Genomic DNA, 21,962 nt, shown 5'->3' on the forward strand with positions numbered 1-21,962 from the left:
ATCCCCCCACCCTGCTGACCCTCCTGCATCCCCTGGGCCCACACCCCTGCATGGGGCCTCTGGGGCACGGGAACTGTCCAGATTCCCTGGTGCTCATCACTGTGTCCCACCAGGTGAGCAGCGGCTGGATAAAGGAAAGTGGCTTGCCCACAATCTCACCACGCTCCCAACATGGGTGCACTACTCCCTAAAAGAAACTTGTGTCAAGAAGGAATCTGCTTGTAGCAGAAACCAAGCATGTCACGGCTTCCTCTCAGACTGTGGGACTGACGCTCTGGTTTGAAAGCCATGACGTGGGAACACAAGAGTCGGCAGGACTGTCCAAATGTGAAGCCCCCTCTGCTCACGTGCTCCCAATGACTACTGCGCGCTGACTCCTCTTCCCAGGGGTACCTGGGATCCTGCTGCTCCCGTCACTCACCAGCCCTCGCCGCAACAGCAGGGTTAGATGGGAAGGAAGGGTGAGGAAAGCCAGCATTTGGCAAGTGCCGGCTCTGTGCCTGCTGCCGTACCAGGTGCTTCTGCGTTGGCAACAGGTGGCGTCAGGCACACCCCTCATGGCAGGCCTCAGTTTACCTCCTACGGCACGACACAGAGTGGGCTCAGGGTCCACAACAGCCTCCTCGACATCGGGGGCTGGTAAATGACCGAGCAGGCTTCTCCCACAGCAGGTCTGGCCACTAAAGCCCTCTTTCTGTTCATAGTTAGCCCCTTCCTCTCTTAACTAGCTCACACAACCTATATACTATACACACACTGGACGACATCACCGAGCATGGAACAGAACAGCAAGCCCAAACTGAAGATCTACCAAGTTAAGTTTCTAAGCAGAATGCTGTTCCGAAGGAACCAGAAGGATTTACACTCATATAAACTCTCTAGGATGGGAAACAGCTTAACTCTGAATCCAAGAAGCCCTTTGTGAGTGACTAATCACCCTCTGGGCATCCAACCCACTCCTTCCTCCCACCAGATGAAGGGTCATTTACACAATTTTCCTCCATCTGCTGGAACCCAGTTATCTCCCCTCCAGCCCCAGGCCTGGGGCCCCAGGCTAAATAACCCCTGGCCCCACACACGCCTCCTGCAAGACTGCCTTCCCTACTTGTGTCATTCTGTGGTCATGCGCTGGATGGTCCCCAGCGCCTCCCTAACCTCCCCAAGAGGCAGGGCTTAAAAACAGAACCAGATCCACGGTGCTCAGCCCCAGGCTAGGTCTGAACAGCAGCCCGTGCCCAGGTTAAAATCTCTGCTTGTTGCTTTTGGAAAAGAGCTGCTCAATTCACTGTGTCTTTATTCATGAAACAGAGAGTGTTTCAACTTCCTCTCAGTATGCTGAAACAGTCCAATGATTCATGTCCTGGGAAAGCATCACGAACAGCTGAGTTGGACAAACGCTTGTGAAACAGCACAGACTCCCTTCCTAGGGCCACGAGATGGGCGAAGTGTACCAGCTGAGGCCGCCGGCTGCCTAGCTCACGGCCCTCTCAGCGGGCTCTCGGACCCCGCGGGCGGCCGTGTGTGTGCAGCACCTTAGATCCAATCATTCTTGCTTCTGGAAACACATGCCGAGAGGTCAACTGGTCAGGCAGACAAAAACGTACAAAGATGTTCGATAGAAGATTGTTTAGCAAAATCTGAAAACCACCTAAATCTTCACCCCGAGAAGACAGTGTGTGGACACCTTCATGTGCAGGCGTTGGAAAGGACAGTGCTTACGTGTTGAAGTCATTTCCGTGAAAACCCTCCGACCAGACACTGGTAAGTGGGAGGAAACAGGTATGCTAGGAGCCCTTGACATAACTGTGTGTGTTGAGGCTCAAAGACAGGAGGTCATCCAGCAAAACTTGGCTCTCCTGCACAAAATGTGTCCTTTCTAAAATTTAAAAATTTATCATTTTTAAAAGCATAAAAAAATTAAACCATATTTGCTTTGAAGTAATGCCCCTCAAAAATGAATTCTTTTAAGATTTTATTTTTATTTATTTGCCAGAGATAGCATATGTGAACAAGCAGGGGGGCAGCAGGCAGAGGGAGAGGGAGAAGCCCCCCAATGGGGGGGGCTTGATTCCAGGACCCTGGGATCATGACCTGAGCAGAAGGCAGGCACTTAACCGACAGAGCCACCCAGGAATCCCTCAAAAACAAATTTTTATATAGGAACACCCTCTCTCTCCAAAGGGACCCACACTCTTCTCCCAAATACCACTTACCCATGAAATTCTGGGTTTCAGACACTCAAGTAGAGGAATTATGGCTTGTTAAGGGCAAGTGGGGGGAGGCAGAATAAAAAAAAAAAAAAAAAAACTGTCCCTGAACTGTTAGTACAATTTCTTTCAGAGGAGAAACTTCCTTCAGAGCCTTTGCAATAGGTAGGAATTCATTGAAATCATCATCAACAGGAGTTTTTTAAAAGTACAAAAACATGGAAGACAGATTTCCAAAAGGGGTCATGGAAAACCCGAGAAAGCAGAGCATGGGCAGGAAGCACGAGCACAGGATGAAAAAGCAAAACTCGAATTCCCATGCCAACCCGGGGCCGCGCGACCTCCCCGTAACTCTGGGCCCCAGCGTCCTCACTGGAAACGAGGGCGCCTCTGACGTCTAGCCCCGTGCCGAGATTCTGATGCTGCAGTCCTTACCAAGTCGCAGGTCAACAGGCTACGCCTACTTGACCAGTCTCAAGACCTTCATGAGAGCTGATGTCGGGGACTTGTTGAACAGTAATGATGTGATGGCCACTGGCTGGGGCAAGGGGCTGCGGTGTCCCTCTACCGATGACAGCATGCACTAGCGTGGTGCCCCTCCTGCTGGATTGCGCGCCTCCCCCCAACACCAGAAGATAGCGAGTCTGTGCATGGACCCTGACTGCCATTCTGCCCCCATCACCTGTTTCCTGCACTGGTTCCCGCAAATCACTCCAACCACATAGCTTCGGAGGAGACTAGAGAAGAAACGTGAGAGACTGTCCTCCCCTAGGAAGGGCTGCTGGTGGCCCGGCCGTGCTCCAGACATGAGAGATGGGAGCAGCCCAGTGCCAGGCACTAGGCAAGGTCAAGTACACTGGAATGCTTCTCTGACAGATTAGGCTGTCAGTGGCAACAACTCTACTTTAGGGAAGCTTCTCGTCCCAGGGGTCCGTGTCTCACTAGAGGAGCCCATACCAACAACTGGGTAGGAACACAACCTACAGGCTGGCTTGGCCATAATTAAATTCCCAATTTGGGGGGGGGAAGCCCATTAGAATGTGCCTTTGCTGATTTAAGGAGAAGCCTGACATTTTCCCATTGCTAATAATAATTTTTTCCCATTGCTAATAATAAATGTTATGTTTATATAATTATATGGCAGAGACATAGTTATCATTGTTATCGTGACTATTTGAGCACTCGAACAATGATTCCCAGTGTTTCCGGTTTGCCTGCATGTGGCAGACGCTGCCCTGGGATGCTTTAGAGAGATTTTTCTCCTGTTCAGAAATTAACACTGAGATGTTGACATTTTGATAGATCTTACAAAGGAGGGAACAGAAGCCCAGGAGGTGAGCGGCCCCGACAGGTTCCCACGTGCGTACGTGTGATGGGCTGACCAGTGGAGAAGCCGGAAGTCTGCCCGAGTGGCCTGGGCGCAGAGCTGGAGCCTGGGGAATGGCACGCACTGCATTTCTGTATCATGATGGGACTGCGCTGCCCCTGCTCTACCCGCTCCAGGAGGGAGCCAGCCAGCCCCCTGAGCCCACTGGGTCCAACCCGCATGCTCGCGTGTCCTCCACCATTATTCCCTCCTGCTCTTCAGGAAAGCAAGCATTCCTCGTGCCCCGTGCTCTTCATGGCTCCCTCTCTGTCGCCACGGCCATCTGTTCCTCTACCCTCCCCTCCTCCCCCATCCATCACTCAGCCTCTGCACCAGAATCACCAATAAACGAAGAGCCCTGATTCTAGCAGAGGAAAGTATCAGCCCAGGATCGAATCACTTTTGGACCTGAATTCTGTGTAGACGGTGGGTACTGGACTGTTGTGCCTACATGGACAGAACTCCATTAAGAATAACATAATTGGAACCCAGAGAAGCAGAGCTCAGGGTCCAGATCCGTTCCATCACTGACACAGAGACTTCAGAAGCTCGGTGGGCCCCCATTTGTGGGTTCGAACCTCCTCCATGGTCGAGCCTTGTTAGGGAGGTGTCCATGCCACTGGGTGAGCCTTATGAGTGGGGCAACAGAATTTTACAGTCTCCACTGCAAAAGAGGTTCAATCCTAAATAGCATGAATCCTGAGCACTTTTCCTGGCAAAATAAAAGTTTTTATCCAAATTATGCCTTGCTCCATTCCACTCACTACTCAACTTGCATTCCACAGGGCACGTGCATCAAGAGAAGGCAGTGAACCGCATTGTCAAGCTCCCTCTGGCTTCGTTCATGCACACGGAGTGGAGCCCTGTGGGGCTGGGTCATCTCCCGCCTCCACCAGCAGGAAGGCAGCTGCCAGGAAGGCCAACAGCCCAATGGGAGTATCCACAGGAGACGTATCTGGAGTGCAGCCACAGATTAAATCTTTAAAAGATGCCGCAGGAATTACCCATGAGACTGAACTCCTCAGAAAGATAAGAGGGAAAAAAAAAAAAAGAACAAATGATTCATGTTCACTCAGAGGATCGCATCTGATTTCACCAGGACACAAACGGTTTTCTTGTCTTAAATCTTAGACTTTGTCTCAACTTTGCTTTAGAAGGTCTCGGTCAGGGGGCGCCTGAGTGGCTCAGTGGGTTAAAGCCTCTGCCTTCGGCTCAGGTCATGATCCCAGGGTCCTGGGATCGAGCCCCACATTGGGCTCTCTGCTCGGCAGGGAGCCTGCTTCCTTCTCTTTCTCTCTGCCTGCCTCTCTGCCTACTTGTGATCTCTGTCTGTCAAATAAATAAATAAAATCTTAAAAAAAAAAAAAAAGGTGGTCTTGGTCAGGCAGTGCACGAGGGTGGGAGGAGGCAGACTGCATGTTCACAGTTCCAGGGTAGAGGCAGGAAGCAGAGTGGATGTGGGTGGTGGGATGGGGGGTAGTGCTCATGGGGACGGAGTTCCAATGGGGGAAGATGGAAAAGGTCTGGAGACGGCGGGTGGGGATGTCTGCACAACACCCTGAAAGCTCTTGCTGCCACCCAACGGTACACCCGGCAGTGGTTAAAATGGTAAAGTTTATACCATGAATATCTTAAAACAATTTTTAAAAAACCCTTCATTATTATCTACTGACATAAGAAACGATCACATTTATGTAATAAACTCTGGCCCTATACTATCAAAGAGCTTAGTTGCTCTCCCACACGCCATCTGAATACCGTGTAACGCCCGGTCACTAAATGATCGAATGAAAGTATTTCTACATGCCTCAATGGGGTAGCATACCGATGTGGAGTCCCAGAAGGGGTCCCATTGCTCCCTTCTCTCAACCACAAAGATCTGAGAGACTCCTGATCACGGTTCTGTGCCGTTCTGAGAAGAGGGGGGAGGAGGAGGCTTGACAGGTGCCGCGGGCATCTGGGCCCCTGGGGAACGGCTGCCTGAGTGTGGGCACTGGCCAGCAGGAACACCCACACAGATGGGATCCATTTCCCAGAGAGGCGGGCACCGCTCACACAGGCTCCACACCCACGCTCTACACAGCGAATAGCAGTGGGATGGCTGCGCACTCTCAGTGGGAAACAAAATGAACCGTTCCCAGACAGGCTCTGATGAAACATATGCATATCTGGGCCTAGTCCAGTCTCCCGTCGGAAAGTGAGGGAGCTCAACCAGACGGTCCAACGTGTCGCTTATCCTGTCCGCTGTTCCCAGGATTCGGGAGAAGTTGTGAACACACACACAGCATCCCCTGCAGCACGTTCCCGTGGACACTTGAGTAAAGTCTGTTGGCCTCGCTGAAGGGCCACCGGGTCTCAGGGGAACACCCTCGGCTGTCACCGCGTTCACTCCCAGGCCCGGACAGAGAAGAAACGGTCCAACATGCTCTCCGCACATGGAGGCATCGTCAGTGTTACAAGACAGACGTTTGGATGTGCTCCCCGCCCCTGACAAGAGGTCAGCCATTTTCCACCGCACAACTCGAGAAATCCAAGGAAGCATAGAAACACCATCTCCAACAGGTGAACATTTAGTTTAATTAAAAGAACATGAGGGAAAAAAAAAAAAGAAAAAGAACATGGGTGGCTCAGTGGGTTAAAGCCTCTGCGTTCCACTCAGGTCATGATCTCAGGGTCCTGGGATCGAGCCCCGCATCGGGCTCTCTGCTCAGCAGGGAGCCTGCTTCCCTTCCTTTCTCTCTGCCTGCCTCTCTGCCTACTTGTAATCTCTGTCAAGTGAATGGATAAAATCTTAAAAAAAAAAAAAATTCATTCAAGATAACAGTAAAAGAAAATGAGTAACTCTGGTAAAAAAAACAAAACAAAACAAAACAAAAACCATGAAAATGAGGTCCCACTGTTAGATCTGTGGGTGTCGAGCCTCAGCTACCAAGAGGAACAGATCTCAGCGATCCCTCAGGGAGGAGGAATGGAAGGAGATGGTTAGGGGTGGTTGCATGAAGCCCAGCTGGGCACCAAAAGGGATAAAAAACTGAAAGATAACTCATCTTCTAGAGTCTGCAATGCCAATCCGAGTGAGAAAGGGCAGCCTGCGTTCTGTCGTGTGCCACAGATGAGGCAACAGGGAGGAGGGGTTCAAATGGAGGAGGCCTGCTGGGAGTGCTGTTCATCTTCCATCCTTCTGCCATTATCAGCGGTGTTGCTGGGACATCCCGCGGGGCCCTCGTGACTGGCCCCTGCAGCCTCGTGGGCAGACCCTGCCTGAATTCCAGCTCCCAGCCCCCAGAGCCGCATGCCCCACTCCAGGCAGCCCGTGTCTTCCTTCGTGGGCCCTCCATGCCTGGCCATGCCATCTCCAGCCCAGCACACACAAATTCACCTGAAAAGTCCAACTGCAGACAGATGACCGAGCGGCCACAGCCAATCTGCCAGCAGCAAAGTGAATCTGCCCAACGTCCGCCTTATTTGCTGAATAACGAATTCAGCGAAAACTCTCGGACAAACACAGTAGAAGCATCGTCACCAGTCTCTGCTTCCCTGACTTGCAAAAGGGACAGATGTTCTTTGTTTCCTCTGCAGAGCACCCTGACGGATGTCCACAAAGTGTTAAACATTCACAATCCACGAAAGGCTCCCCTCCAGAGTGCCCTGCACAGAGTCCCCCAAGCTGAACTGCTCATTTACCAAGGCTCAGCCTCGTTCTGTAAATGCCTATACTCACTACTAGAGTTACTTCTGTTAACTTAATTAGCTATTACATAAATAAACCAGTGAAGTAATGAGTGCCAAAGGAGAGGTGATAAATTCCTGAGATGACCCTCTTTAGAGAGCTTCAGCCAAGGGGCACCCGGCTGGCTCACTGGGTAGAGCGTGTGACTCTTCATCTCGGTGTTGTGAGTATCAAGCCCCATGTGGAATATAGAAATTATATTAAAAAAAAAATGAAAAAAAAAATAGAAAAGAGGGGCACCTGGATGACTCAGTTGGTTAAGTGCCTGCCTTTGGCTCAGGTCATGATCCCGGGCTTCTGGGATCAAGTCCTACACTGGGTTCCCTGCTCAGTAGGGTCTGCTTCTCCTTCTCCCTCCGCCCCTCCTTCTTGCTCGTGAACTCTCTCTCCCTCAAATAGACAAAATCTTAAAAAGATTAAAAAGTTTAAAATACTAATAATAAAACAACAAATAACATATGGAAAAACTGAAAGTCAATCAAGTCAATTCCCATAACAAACAGGATGAGTTAAAAAAAAGGAAAATAATGAAAAAGAACCTTACAAAAAGGAAAAAATATATAACAAATAATGTTAAAAAGATAAAAACAGCACACAAAAATTCTGCATTCAGTATACTCTCAGTTGCAGAAAGATTAAATGTATAAAACAGCTAAACAGCGAAGGTCTCCTGTTCCTCATCCCTAGCCTTGCGAGCCCAGTGTGCCCGCGGCACTCCTAGCGCATCTCCACGCGGACTGGAGGTCCATGGCCCGGCCCCGGCTCTGCACAGGGGAAGGAAGTTGGTGGCTCTCCCAGCAAGAAGGAAACAGAGATGGCTTTTATGCCTTTCAGGGCTTCTGCCCAGTTTTCTATGGTGATCTTGTTGAAAATGCAGCACGTATGGCCCCATGCAGCCCTAGTAGTGCGGAAAGTTCCCTTTTCAGCAGATCCCTGGGGACTTGGGGACCGTCAAAGCTGGAGAGGCGAGGCCCTGCTCTGCTCCACAGCAGCCCGTTCTCACACAGGGCACAGAGACGCAAGGCTCCTGCTCTAAGCTTTCTAGGTCTTCCCAGTTATCCTGTCGCACAGGCACCACTGGGACAGTCTCTTGGGAACTTTGGCGTCTGCAGCCAGAGACACTGTGGACACCGGGCCCTGTCATAAAAGGACATGGCAGAGCTGGTACTGACGACGGCTACGCTCGGTGTCCCGCCGCCTCCCTGGACCCCAGCTCAGGGGCAGGCTGCCAGTTCCTGACACAACCTTTCCTGATCTGAAGGCTGGGCCTGCCTTGGCTTTGCGGCCATACCACCCAAGTAATATTATGGAGAAAAGGCTGCATTTGAACCCAAAGAACCATGACAATTTCTGCCTTTTCCTGCCTAGCATCTGATCTTGAACAAATCACGTATATTCATAGATCATAAATTTCCTTGTCTGGAAACTGGGTGTGTGTACTCTTCACATGGACAGGCTCTCTGAGTTCAAGCCGTGAGGATTCAGTGAAATTACAAGGGAAAAAGTAATGAGTGCGGTGTGTAAAACGTGGTAGGGACCTGTGAGCACTAATGCCTTCTGTCCCCCTCTAAAATGGTAATTAACGGGCATCTCTGGACATCAGCCACTGTGCTGGGGTGCAGGGAGAGCCAGGGGTAAATGGAACCCAGGCTGGCTCTCCTGCAGTCCTTGTCTCGGTGGTGAGATGAAGAAATGACTCATACAGGGGATGCCTGGGGGGCTCAGTTGGTGAAGCATCTGCCTTCAGCTCAGGTCATGAACCGGGGTCCTGGGATGGAGCCCCACATTGGGCTCCCTGCTCAGCGGGGAGCTTGCTTTTCCCACTCCCTCTGCCCCCTGACCCTGCGCTTGCTAGCTCTCTCTCTCTCTTCCTCTCTCATGTGGTGCTCTCTCTCAAATAAATAAAATCTTTTAAAAAAAATGCCTTATGCAGAAAGCAAACGTTACAAAGAGAATTGCCAAGTTACTGAGTTTGTTCTGATTCTGAATGAAAGTCAAATTTTCCTGAGGAAGCAAATGAGCCAACAGCCAAAGGCAGGAGAAGCTAAACAGCACACATGAACATCCCAAAACCGCAAAGGCGGCGAAGAACTCACATAAAATACGCATTCCTGGAATGCACACATCTGTTTTATCCCAGAAGAAACAGAACAATGAAGATTAAAGGTGCTGACTACAGTATTCAAATCCAGAGTAAGCCCAGAGAAAGGGTCAAGTCTCCACGTTCTATATCACTGTCGTGCCTACGATCTAAAAAGAAAAGCTTTGACTTGAGAACAGATTTCTGTGAATCCGTAGCTCCAGCCATTTCCAAGGGGACACCAGCCTCCTGCTTGGCTGTTACCAACAGCCCTAGAAACCCACCCAAAGGAGAGTCTCTGGCAAGGCAAGGCCTCCTTTCCTCCAGATCTGGGCTGTTACCACCTGCCCAGAGCCCTGAGTGGCTCAGGGGCCCAGGGGCTGTGACGGACAGGACTGCGTACTCACCAGCCACGGCTGGGGGATCTCCGGCAAAGGCATCTGGGGAGGCGCTGGCAGGCTGTTGGGGGTCTCTTGTCTCTGAGCATGGTCCTTCACGTCGAAACCTGGAAGCATCGACCAAAACCAGAGAAGGTGAGGAGGAGGAAGGTGCAGACAGTGTCCCTGGCTGCTGCTCCTCCCTCGGCCCCATTGTGATCGCTGGGCAAACATCTGTCTCCCCTCTACAACAATCCTGTTATTCTTCTCTAGGTGGGGGATCTGTGGCTGGGAAGAAGAAAAGAGGTTACAGAACTAATCAAAGCATTTGCAGGTGGAAACGGTGGAGCCAGCACTGAAGCCTGGGTTCCTCCAACACCTCGCAGTCTCGCAAAGGTGAGCTTATCCGTGGATCCAGGCATGGGCGTGGCCCCAGGGAGCCTTATGTTTGTTTCAGGCGCCCTCCTGACGTCAGATACTGGGACACATGGGTGCCGTGCATGTCCCGCTGGCTTAAGCTTGAGCTCTCGGCACAGCTATGTTCAAGTTGGGAAGACAAAGTTATACCCAAGTGATTTAGGAAGCGTGATGGGCTGAGCACTGTGGCAGCAAAGGCAGGAAAAGTTTAATCTGGGTGTGGGACTCCTTCCAGGCCAGCCACCCCCCAACCCCAGGAAGACCCACAAGGACCACCTCACAAAAACAGTCACCTGTCCCGGCTCACGCAAGAGGTGCAGCCAGGGAACAGGCTACGAAGGCACAGAGCCTGACTGCCAGAAAAACAGTGGGGACTTCGGGCACAGAAGTGGGCACGGTAAAAAAGGAGAGAAGGAAAAAAAGGACAAATGGGAATTCTACCACGAAAAACATGCAGCAGACAGGCTCAAGGCTAATGAACTCAGGGGAGAATGAGTGAGGTGGAAAGCATCGGAAGGCATGTGCGGAGAGACAGAGGGTGGGAACCCAGTGAGCAGAGGAAGAGGACAAGGCACCAGGGAGAACCAACACAACCCCTGAGGCCAGAGGCCTGAGCGCCATGGCACATTTGGAACAACTGTGGGCGATAGCCGAGCAAAGGGAAGGGGTGCCCCCTCTACTAAAAGGAGCAATGGGAGAAAGGAACCGTCGTGGTGACTGCGGGTTTACCATGGGTCAGGCACTATTTGGAGCCATTTTCTGTCCTCTCCTCTACCACGCCCCCTGCAGGATGTCCCTCCAAGGCAGAAGCTCCGGGGCGGTGGGGTGGGGAGAGGAGCAGACAGAGATGAAGTTACTGGAACACCGTCACCCACTAAGTCCATCAGCTCCCAAAAGGCTTTGCCTTCCTGCGGCTAGAGACCGCCAGCACCTGGCACACAGGGACACGCCCAGGGACAGTGTGACGAATAAACAATAACGAGCAAACAAATGTGTCTGAGAAAGACGATGGATTAAGGGTGGTTTAGAGACAGAAGGAGACTGGAAGACAAAAGAGCAGACGCACCTTTGGACGATTGTATCCTCAGCAGGATGTCTGTGATCACTGCCTTCTTCTCCCTGACGGTTGATGTTAGGTATTCGTGGTCCAGGAGCTCAAGAAAGAGACGGAGTTCCACGATTAACTCTTCCATTGCTGCAAATGAAGGAGAGGGATGGGAGCTGTTAGACCCAGTTGGGGGCAAACACCATAATAGAAATGCATTTCATTCTAACTTCACAGGATACAGTATTCCGGCTTGAAGAGGTGTGTTGAAGCCAGGACAACGAAGATTCATGCGTGATCTTCTGGACTAACGCGCTGCTCCTTTGCTTTGGCTCTGAGACAGTGATTTTTCTAGGAGAAGCTCCAGTCATCTAGGAGAAGCTCCAAGCCATGCTGCCAACACATGGAGTCATGACCCAAAATCCTGACATCATCACAGTGTCAATTGCACGATATTAAATTTCAATGTTGAGGAGGAGATGGGAGTTTAAAACACCAAATAGTTTTCACATAACCACCAGGACGTGGTTTCGGAAACTCAACCCCCAGCTCTGCCTTTGCAGGGCTGGCTCCATCCCCAGGAAGGCTGTGAGCATGTTTGTGCAGTGACGACAAAGTCGCCGCATGCCGAGGAAGACTTGGGGTTGGACTCCTGACCATGTCTTTTCCTTCTAGGATCACAGCTGACTCAGGACCCGATGACATGGCTGGTGTCAGCAATTTACAAATCATGGTGTGAACCTTCCAGGGGCCCCCAAAGCCCCTTTAGGGCGCGCAGGAGGCCCGACTATTTTTCTAACCCTGAAGTATTATTCTCCTTTACTGGTGTCAATGGTGCAAAGGCAAAGGGGCTTATGCTGAGGGCCTCCTGCCACACATCAAGGCAGGGACAGCAGAAGAAACTAGCGGTCACTGTATCCCTCACCACACACTTGCTGGAAAAATGAAAATGTCACTGTCACCTCAAGAGTGGCTTTGATGGAGTGGTACAAATTGATGCTTTTATTCTGTCTCAGCCCTGGATGATGTACTTTTTTGGGATCCTGTGTGATGAAAGGATCAAGTATGCAAACAGCCTGTCTCCTGCCCACTGGAGGACACCGGCCATCGGAAGAAAAGCACGTGTGCGCTGTTTAAGGCACAAGTCACCCTATGCTGCTTTTCTTGTGCAGCACTGAAGAAGAAATGATACACAAACAACAAGGACACAGTTTGCGCATATGACCGGCATCTTCCCAAAAGGGAACAAAGTGACCTGACCACGTCAAGGTAAACAATGACAACCTTGGTTGCCAATGATAAAATTCGAGCTTCCAAGTGGAAGTGAGAATTTCAAACACTTGTACCCACCCCCGTGAGCATGACCGCTTCTCAGCAGAGACTTTCCTGATCAGATGGGGACAGACACTGGCCAACAGGCTCTTCTGATTGGATATAATGTGGTGTGTCAGCGTTTAGAAGCTCTGAACCACTCTGCGATCGGTGAGGTCACGAAATCACACAGACACGGATCCAACGTACAAAAGAAGCGGAAATATTTGATTGTAACAGAGAATGAAGTGTTCTATGAGTCAGCTTCAGGTCCTATGTTGCAAGTAACCTTTAAGAAACTACCCCTTGCCAGTTTTTGGTGTAGATTCAAAGAAGAATATTGACAGCTTTCTGAAGGGGCACTGAAGAATTCTCTGAGTACGTAGCTGTGTGAACCAGATTTTCTTTTTGTGCTTCCTCTAAAACAATGCTCTACAACAAGGTGAACGCAGAAATACATACGAGAACTCAGCCATCTTTATCAGAACAGGCACAGGAGATGCTGGCCGAAATCTGAAGCAGGCCACTCTCCCCCAAATCAGCTTGTTTTGGCAGACGCAGTTACTTCTTGTAAATGTATTTTTAATGAGTTAATAAATACCTTAAAAACCTGCCACTTTTTAATTCGAATATGATAAATAGAAACAGATAACACCCATGTAAATAAGAATTCTTTGGAATGTTCAATATGTATTTTGGGACCAAAAAGTCCTAAGCAAAAAGTTCGGTCCATGCGGTTCTTTCCAAGCCCACAACACTCTTCAGGGTTAAAGGCCTTGCTGTTGTCACACCAATGCTCTCACGGTTTTAGGTAGGTCTAGGATAGAGAAACGGACATGAGTCCAAAGTGTTCCCTTGTCCTCACTGAATGTTCCCTCTATGAAACGAAGAGATTGGATTAATTAAGTCTTAAAGGTCTTTTTCATTAGTAAGACACCTTCTCGATGATTCTAAGGGGAAAGCAAGCTCATCTGTCCTTTAAGAAAGAAGTGCTGCTAGCCTTATTCAGAATAGTTGTAAGGTGGAAACCACCCACATGCCCGCTGGGGGATGGCTAGGTAAAGGGATGTGGTTGCCACACGCGATAATCTGGATATGGATCATCTGGATACTGCTCCGCCTTAAACAGGAAGGGCGTTCTGACAACTGCTAGAACACGAGGAACCTTAAGGACATCGTGCTGAGGGAAGTCAGCCGGTCACAAAAGGGCAAACACTGTCTGATTCCACTTCTACGAGGTACTTAGAGTCATCAAGATCAGTGAGACGGAAAGCGGTGTGGTGTGTGCTGGGGGCCGGAGGGAGAATGGGGAGTCCATGATCCAGGGTTGGTTTCAGTTTGGGGAGATAACTGACTGCTAGGGAAGATGAAGCAACAATGGGACGGACGGCTGCCCACCAGCATGAGCGTGCTGAATGACACTGAACTGTGCATTCAAAAAAGGGTGAAAATGGCAAATGTTACAAAACGTATATTGTACCACAATAAAAAATATCAACCTCATCCAAAAACCAAAGGGTGGCCATTAGCAAAAATGTGGAAAATGCTTATGAGCCTATGTGAAACTCACAGCAGCCCGTCTTCATTCACACATTTTCTTTTCCAGAAAAGCCTCTCTTGTATACAGCATGATTACATTTATCCTGAAAGATTTCACTTAGGAGTTGGTTTGCAGCATCAGAATGCCTGAAGAGGACCTCGGACTGAGCCTGTCCTGGGCTCCCTGACAGAGTTCCCACAGAGGACTCACGAAGACCCCTCCTCGCTGGGAGTCTGCCAAAACCATGGCTGAGGGACACCTGTCCAGCTGTGCTCTGAGGCTCAGAGACCAGCACCTTCGGCCGCAGGTGGCCTCTGGGCAGCCAGAGCCACCCTATGGGGCCAGCAGCCACCCCCCCACCCCGCTCCCAGGTTACAACTCTCTGGGCCACCCTGTGCCAAGCTGGCCTGTCTGATGCTCCTTCCAGAGAGTGTGCCTGGGACCAGGAACTCACGGGCAGCTGGGATTTCCTGAGCTGAAAACACATAGACATGGGAGCCATGTTTCAGCATGTACGTGCCAGAGCGAGGAACTTGTACCAGTGGAGGAAAGGACCCAGTAATCAGTACCCAGGGGAGCATGGGCAGACCCGCTCAGATGCCAGAAACTAGGTGAGGAGAGAGGACAAAGACACACACTGATGGGCTTCCCAAGACCTTCCTGGGCTCTCCTTGGTCACCTGTGCACTTGAACTACATGGCATACCTGCATCATTCTAATGAATGATCATGATGCTGATTTTTACTAGGCTGCCCTGTATGGTATTCTTTTTGCTGAAATCTCAGACCAAGACCACAATGCACAGACAGCTCTCCCCACTGCCGGGTGCAGGACCTCCCAAATTTGAGAGTGTAATCATCAGAAAAGTTACTCCATTTCAGAATCATCACAGACTCCGCAAACCACATTATACCCTTAAGAGTCCCTTTGAGCCCTACAAGCCCACAGCATCCCCTTTCTCCCTGCCTGCTCTCATTAATCACCCCCCATTTGTTCCTCCCCGTGGTGGTCTTCCTTAATTACAGAAGTTCACCCGTCTTGCAGCAGCCATATCGATAACTGGATATCAAGTGATATGTGGGTCGGTTTTTGTTTCGCTTTTTTTTCTCCAAACAGTGGATCTGCCCATTAAGAGCACATTTCATGCTTGACTCATCTCAGGATAACCAGTCCCCCGGTCCAACATGCATGGAAAGCCCGTGCTTCTGGACGCACAGCTCGCAAGCAAAGACGTGATAAGGTTCTGATGGCCTACTACCCACGATGCCTTCTCCTCCTCCTGGGAGTTCTGCAGGGACCCCCTTGTCCCCATCTGCGGGGGCACGAGAAGCGAGCAACGGTCTGATCACTTGTCTTCCAGCAAATGCTCCCCCAGCGGCCTCAAGTGCCCACACTGTGCTCATCCCTGGACAGGTGTGAGTTCGCTCTGCTCCCAGAGACCCGGAGAGGGGTTGGATGGTATTATCAGCCCCTGTTCACAGCTCAGCAAACAGGGGTTCAGAGGGGTCGACAAAGGCTACTAGGCAAATAAGTGGCTAAGCCTCTGCAGCTAATAATTTTTTAAAATTTGTTTTTAAGATCTTTTACTTATTTATTTGACAGAGAGACATAGTGAGAGAAGGAACACAAGCAGGGGGAGTGGGAGAGGGAGAAGTAGGCTTCCCACTGGGCAGGGAGCCCAATGTGAGGCTCGATCCCAGGACCCTGGGATCATGACTTGAGTCCAAGGCAGATGCTTAATGACTGAGCCACCCAGGTGTCCCCACAGCTAATAATTTGCTCACAGCCACACAGCGAGATGGCAGCAGTGAGAACCTGAACACAGATCAGATTCCAAACGCCCTGATTTGATCCTTTCATGATAATCATTCCATGACTACTCTCTGAAATGACCCAGGCCTGGAGAGATGCCACGACCATTTTTTTAAGAGCAATAACATGGTCAGTTATAATTAAGAACACGAATCCTAAGGGGGAAAAAAAAAAAAGAGGGTGATTCATTTCACCAGCACCTCCACGGCACCCTGTAGAGAATTAAAATCATGTACTGAGCCATCTACCTCCCCCACGGGACTGCCTGTCCTGATGTGCACAGATAGTGTCCCATACAACACTGCATTCCTTCTGGTGCCCATGCACTTGGCAAATGCAAGTTGAAGGTCAGGGCACAATGTCCCATAGCTCATGGACAGGCCACCATGGCAAGGGAGGAACGAGAAGTTCCTGCACCTGGGCTCCCAGGTGGCTCAGTCGTGAAGCATCTGCCTTTGGTTCAGGTCATGATCCCAGGCTCCTAGGATCGAGCCCTGCATCGGGCTCCCTGCTCCACAGAGAGACTGTTTCTCCCTCTCCCACTGCCCCCATCTGCCCGTGCTCTCTCTTCACACTCTCTCTCTCTCAAATAAATAAATAAAAAGAAGTCTCTGCACCCAATTTTCAGTTTAAAATTCTTGATATGAACATGCCTTTCCCGTAAGTCTGAGAACAGCAGGAGGTGGAACATGCAGGCTTATGCATGGGGATGGTCTCATAGGACAGGCATGGCAATCCAGCATCCAGGAATTCAGGTGAGGTGTTCAGAGACACATACCAAGTACCCTTCTCCACGTGCGACCCAGCACTTATCTTCCTGATATCCAGTTCTTCCACTGCCTGATACTGGTTCCCTCCTGCCTCTCCAGAGTCCGGAATGACTCACAGGAAGCCTCTGACCTCCTCCAGTACGCGCGGCCCAAGTCCTCATCCTGATATAGCTCTGTCCCCCTGCCCCACCCCTGCCCTGCAACATCTCATTGCTTCCTAGAGACGTCACATAGAGAATGACAGCAACCAACCAGAGCTGACCACATACCAGGCAATAGGCTACGGGCTTCACATACATTACAACAGATTGTCCCACTAGCCCTTCGACACAGGACTTACTTTCCCCATTTCACCAACGGGGAAACCGAGCCTGAGAAACACTCTGTTCTTGCCCAAGGTTATGTTGTTCAAAATAAGAGGCAGGATGGGAGTCGGAACCTAGCTGCTCGGTTTTCGTGCCTCTGCTAGCGACCCCATCACATCATACATTTCGCTCATGGTGGACGAGGGCGTTCAGTCCTCTTATGTCACGTTCCTTGGTGTTTACGCCCAAATAACCTCTCTCCCGTGACACAGAGCAGGCTGTCTACACCATCACATCCTTCAAGGATGTTGCTTAAACTGTGCCTTCCGTAGCTATTTTACTAGCAATTTTTAAAACAAATATTAAAAACAAAAGCATCTTATGACTGTAGATAATTCATCCAAATCCCTCAACCTCCTGATGAAGAAAAGAAGGCTCAGAGAGGGCACAGTCTGGTGGACCACTTCCATCTGTGTGCCCAGAACATGGGCCAGAGGGCTTTGCGTTCACAGTAACAACCAGTTACAATCCACCATATAAAATACTCTCAGTGTATTTTATCCCTTGATCCTTACACTCCCGTTATCTTAGAAGTACCACAGATGGCAGAGATATAATGAAGAAAGGTGAAGAGCCTGACACAGGACAGGAAGCAAATCAGGAACACATCTACCCTGGACTCCGGGCTCCCGCCTCCTTTGTTCGACCCCCTAACCCTCACACCCGTTATCCTCCTCTGGGCACAATGGGTGTCACTGAACATTGACTGGGATCAGAACACAGGTGCAAATCAGTAACTTCCAGAAAAAAATATTTTTTTCCCCCAAGCACCCACAGCCACACAAGAGACCAGACTACAGCAGGGAAATCACCTAGAGGCATTTCAGGATATATTCTATGCATCTGAAAAGCAGCACTCCCTTCTCCCTAGCCAAAGGATTTCTCTACTAAATCAAGAGACTCTGCTCTCCTGTAAGTAGCCAGTGTGTTCCACCGTCCTATATGACAAGGGAAAGTGTGAGTAAAGGCTAGATGGCACGGCAGACCAGTAATCTAGTCCAGCAACATGATTCCTCTGTGATCAACCCCCTATTCCTGAAAGCAAACCTCTCAGGTTCGCCAGTGGGTTCCTTCATTTCAACAACATAAAAGAAATGGGCAATATTATTTGTGGGACCCAAAAGCCACTTTAAAGGAATCTGATCCACCTTACTGCCTAAATCACAGAATCTGAAAGCCAGAAGGGCCCATCAGATCTAGTGCCTTTATTTCACATGGGAGGAAGCTGGGCCCCAAAGAAAGGAAGTGACCTACCTGCAGAATGTACACGGGATTTAGTATAAAGGCTTGAACTGGGAGCCGGGTGCCCTGACGGCCAGGCAGGAGTGTCCTGGTCTGTGCGGAATGGTCTTCCTCACACGCCTCCTCCAGGGTCAAGGATGGAGCACCCAGGGTCCACCTGTAGTTGCTCAGGAAACCAAACCACTCTTTGAGAGCAAATCCTGCAAATAAGGAGAAGAAATTCCTGCTGTGACTAGCTCCAGGAAGACACAGTTCACTACCCAGAACTTCCTGCTGCTTGGTCAGAAAAGGCAAGGACCGGTTCACAGACTGACATCACTCCACAGGTCACGGGCACAGACCACACATTGCCCGGTCCACGTTCTTCTCAGTCTGCAAACTTCAGTGATGAGAGACCTAGTGCTGTCTGCGTCCTCAGTTCTAGCCAGTGTCTCCAGACAGCAGGGCATCTTTTCAACACTACGTGTTCATCCGAGATCCCTCTGGGGCAGCTCTTCCCTTCGGGGTCCCAGCCTAGTGCACAGAAACTTGATGCAACTTCCCTCACCTAGTCTCCGTTGAAAACAAGCACATGTTTCCCTCAACTCCCCAGTGTCCCTGGCTCTCCCCTTGCCAGCCACACCCCCAGCCCCAGCTGGCACTCTGACCTGCCAGCCTCCATGTGCCCTTCTCACTGTTTGAGGCTCTGGGGTTCCTGCCTACCGCACCCAGGGCTACCTCCTGCTGCCAGCCAGCCCACCCCGATCACCGGGCTGATTGTCCTCCCTGCCCCTCCAAGTGCTGCCAGTCCTCTAGAGTGGTGTGGATTTCTAGAGTGGAGTGGCCATTCCATTCATCCCAACCCCCCCCTTCCCAGAATCTGTCTCTACTTGGTCCTCCTCATCTACTCTGTTCTTAGAAGGAGCTCAGCCTTCACAGTCATACAAATCAGATCCAAATCCCAGTTATGAGCCTTCCTAGTTTTGTGACCTTGGGTGAGTGAGTAGGAAGTCCCCCAAATTATCCCATGCTTAAAATGAGATGCTGATTACACATCTCAGTATCATCATGAGGACTAAATGGGCTGCTTTACATACAGAACCAAGTATTTCACAAATGGTAGCTGTCATCATTACAATTAGTATATGCTCCTCTTTCTAGAACCTCGCTGTATGAATCGGGATCAATGAACACAGTAAGTGAACAGTGCTCACACGCTTCTTATTTTCTTAATGATGACATCCTTAAATATGTGCTCCCCTCCCTTAAGAAGAGTCAGGAAACACTATTCTGTACAACTCTGTGCAAATACATTTGAAATTAGGTGAAATACATAATTTCACAGAAAGGAATATAATTTACCAACTATTTTAAAAAGCGTACACAGATCAATTTTCAATAAAAGTAGAGAAAGTTGTCAAAAATTTGCCTCACAGATAAAAGCTCCAGGCCCAAATGGTTTTACAGGTGAATTCTGCCAAATCTCAAACACAAAACCTTACTACCCAAATTTTTCCAGAGAGGAGGTACAGAAAATTTTCAAATACTCTCTTTTTTAGAAGTAGGTTACAAAAGCGATGCCTAAACCTGATAGAGACAGCACAATAAAAGAAAACCAAAGACTGATGTTACTTACAAATATCAAGGTACAAATCCTAAATAAAATATTAGCGAACAGAAATCCACATAATACATTAATAGCTAACCATGACCAAAGGGGTTCATTCCAGGAATACAAGGATGACTTGATATGAAAGACTAAAAAATCTAGTAATATAATTCATCATATTAATAAATCTTGTAAGAAGATCACGACTCTCACCATAGATCGTGAAAAGGCCTTCAACAAAATGCAATACTCATTCCTGATTTTTTAAAAAGTCAGTAAATGGGCATTGATATGTACTTTCTTAGCTTAATAAAATACATGTACTAACTGTTACATGGTGCATGTCTGTATCCCCCCCAAACTCATATGTTGAAACCTAATGCCCATTGTGACGGTAATGGGAGGCAGGGCCTTTGAGAGGTGATGAGGTCATGAGGGTGGGACCTTCCTGCAAAGGATTAGTGCCCTTCCCACCGGTGAGGAGGAGAACTAGGCAGCCCACAACCCAGAAGGCCTTCATCAGAGCCCGTCCATGTTGGAACAATGATCTCAGACATCCAGCCTCCAGAATTGGGAGAAATAAATTACTATTCTTTACCAGGCACCCAGGCTACGGTATTTTGTTAGAGCGGCCCCAAAAAACTAAGACACCAAGAGACAAAAACAAGAACAGCATCCTAGTCAGGCATTCCAGGTAAGGTCAGAGATAAGCCACGGATGCCTGTTTGCTCCACTGCCATTAACACAATACGGGAAGTGTTAGCCAATGCAGTTAGAAATGAGCGGGCAATGAGAAACTCAAGGAAGGAAAAGAAAAAATAAAATGATCTCTGTTTGCAGCTGATGAGAAATTATACATAGAAAATCGAAGGCAGGGCCACCTGGGTGGCTCAGTGGGTTAAAGCCTCTGCCCTCGGCTCAGGTCATGATCCCAGGGTCCTGGGATCAAGCTCCACATCGGGCTCTCTGCTCAGTGGGAAAACTGCTTCCTCCTCTCTTTCTCTCTGCCTGCCTCTCCGCCTACTTGTGATCTTTGTCTGTCAAATAAATAAAATCTAAAAAAAAAAAAAGAAAAGAAAAGAAAAGAAAATACATGGGAATCAATGATAAACCTACTAAAAATAATTTTAAAAACTTGAATAAAGTAGTAGAATATGTAGAAACTATTGCTTCTCCCATATTAATTTTTTACCAAACAATATATACTAGAAGACAGAGTGAAAAAGATTTCATTGAAAAGCAATGAAAAAAGTAAAAAATTTAAAAAGAAATGCACAAAACTTCCATGCAGAAAACTTAAATCATTCCTGAAAGACAAATAAGTAAATCTAAACAAATGAAAAATTGTCCCTTGCCTATGGAAAGGACAACATCAGAAAGATGTCAATTCTCTCCACATTCACGAATAAATGTAATATACCAGCGAGCATGCAAGGACGTTTGAGAACAATGAAGAGGGACTGACCCTATCCTCTATTAAAACATAATATAAAGTTTCTATCATTGAAAAGGTTAGAGGAGCCCCGGGGGTGCTCAGCTGGTGGAGCGTCTGACCTGATTTTGGCTCAGGCCATGATCTCGGGGTCCTGGGATCCAAATCTGCATAAGGCTCTGCACTCAGTAGGGACTCTACTCGAGATTCTCTCTCTACCCCTCCTCCACATTGTGCATTCCCTCTCTCTCTAAAAGAAATAAATAAAATCTAAAAAAAAAAAAAAAAAGGTGTGATACTGGGACATAAATTCCCAGTTGGATTGATTCTACAGAAAAGAATGTCAACAGAGAGGCCTGTACACCTTGTGGCCTCTGAGAAAGGCAGTGTCCTAAACCCAATGGGGAAGACATGGACCTCTTAATGGGAGATAGGACAACTGGTGATCATTTGGGGAAAGAAGAAAGATCAATTTAAATACTTACATCATACACCAGAAAAAACTGCAAAGATACTTGAGAGTCAAAATATAAAATGTGAGGCCATCCAAGTCCTCAAAGATTTATAAAGTGAATTCTTCTATAACCCTGGTGGGGGAGAAGATTTTCTCCCTAGGATTCCAAATCAGACATCACAAAAGAACACAGGGCAGGCAGGACTGCGCTGTACAGCTCATGGCC

At 49.0% G+C, this 21,962-nt stretch overlaps 1 protein-coding gene across 5 annotated transcripts in view; it reads right to left on the reverse strand.

Moving 5' to 3' along the window:
* The window catches only part of AFAP1 (actin filament associated protein 1), a 136,715-nt gene that overhangs the window by 64,318 nt on the left and 50,435 nt on the right, over nucleotides 1-21,962 (reverse strand). For 4 of the 5 annotated variants that reach the window (XM_044267846.1, XM_044267851.1, XM_044267849.1 and 1 more), the window contains 3 exons: nucleotides 18,275-18,462; nucleotides 11,244-11,372; nucleotides 9,791-9,888 (listed from right to left, as the gene is read on the reverse strand). In XM_044267846.1, coding sequence (XP_044123781.1) covers nucleotides 9,791-9,888; nucleotides 11,244-11,370 — 225 coding nt within the window. In that variant the 5' untranslated portion in view covers nucleotides 11,371-11,372; nucleotides 18,275-18,462. The remainder of the gene's footprint in view (nucleotides 1-9,790; nucleotides 9,889-11,243; nucleotides 11,373-18,274; nucleotides 18,463-21,962) is intronic. The other variant, XM_044267850.1, reaches the window with a different exon arrangement.

The sequence above is a fragment of the Neovison vison genome, chromosome 11, assembly GCF_020171115.1.
Source record: "Neovison vison isolate M4711 chromosome 11, ASM_NN_V1, whole genome shotgun sequence".
NCBI classification, from domain to species: domain Eukaryota; kingdom Metazoa; phylum Chordata; class Mammalia; order Carnivora; family Mustelidae; genus Neogale; species Neogale vison.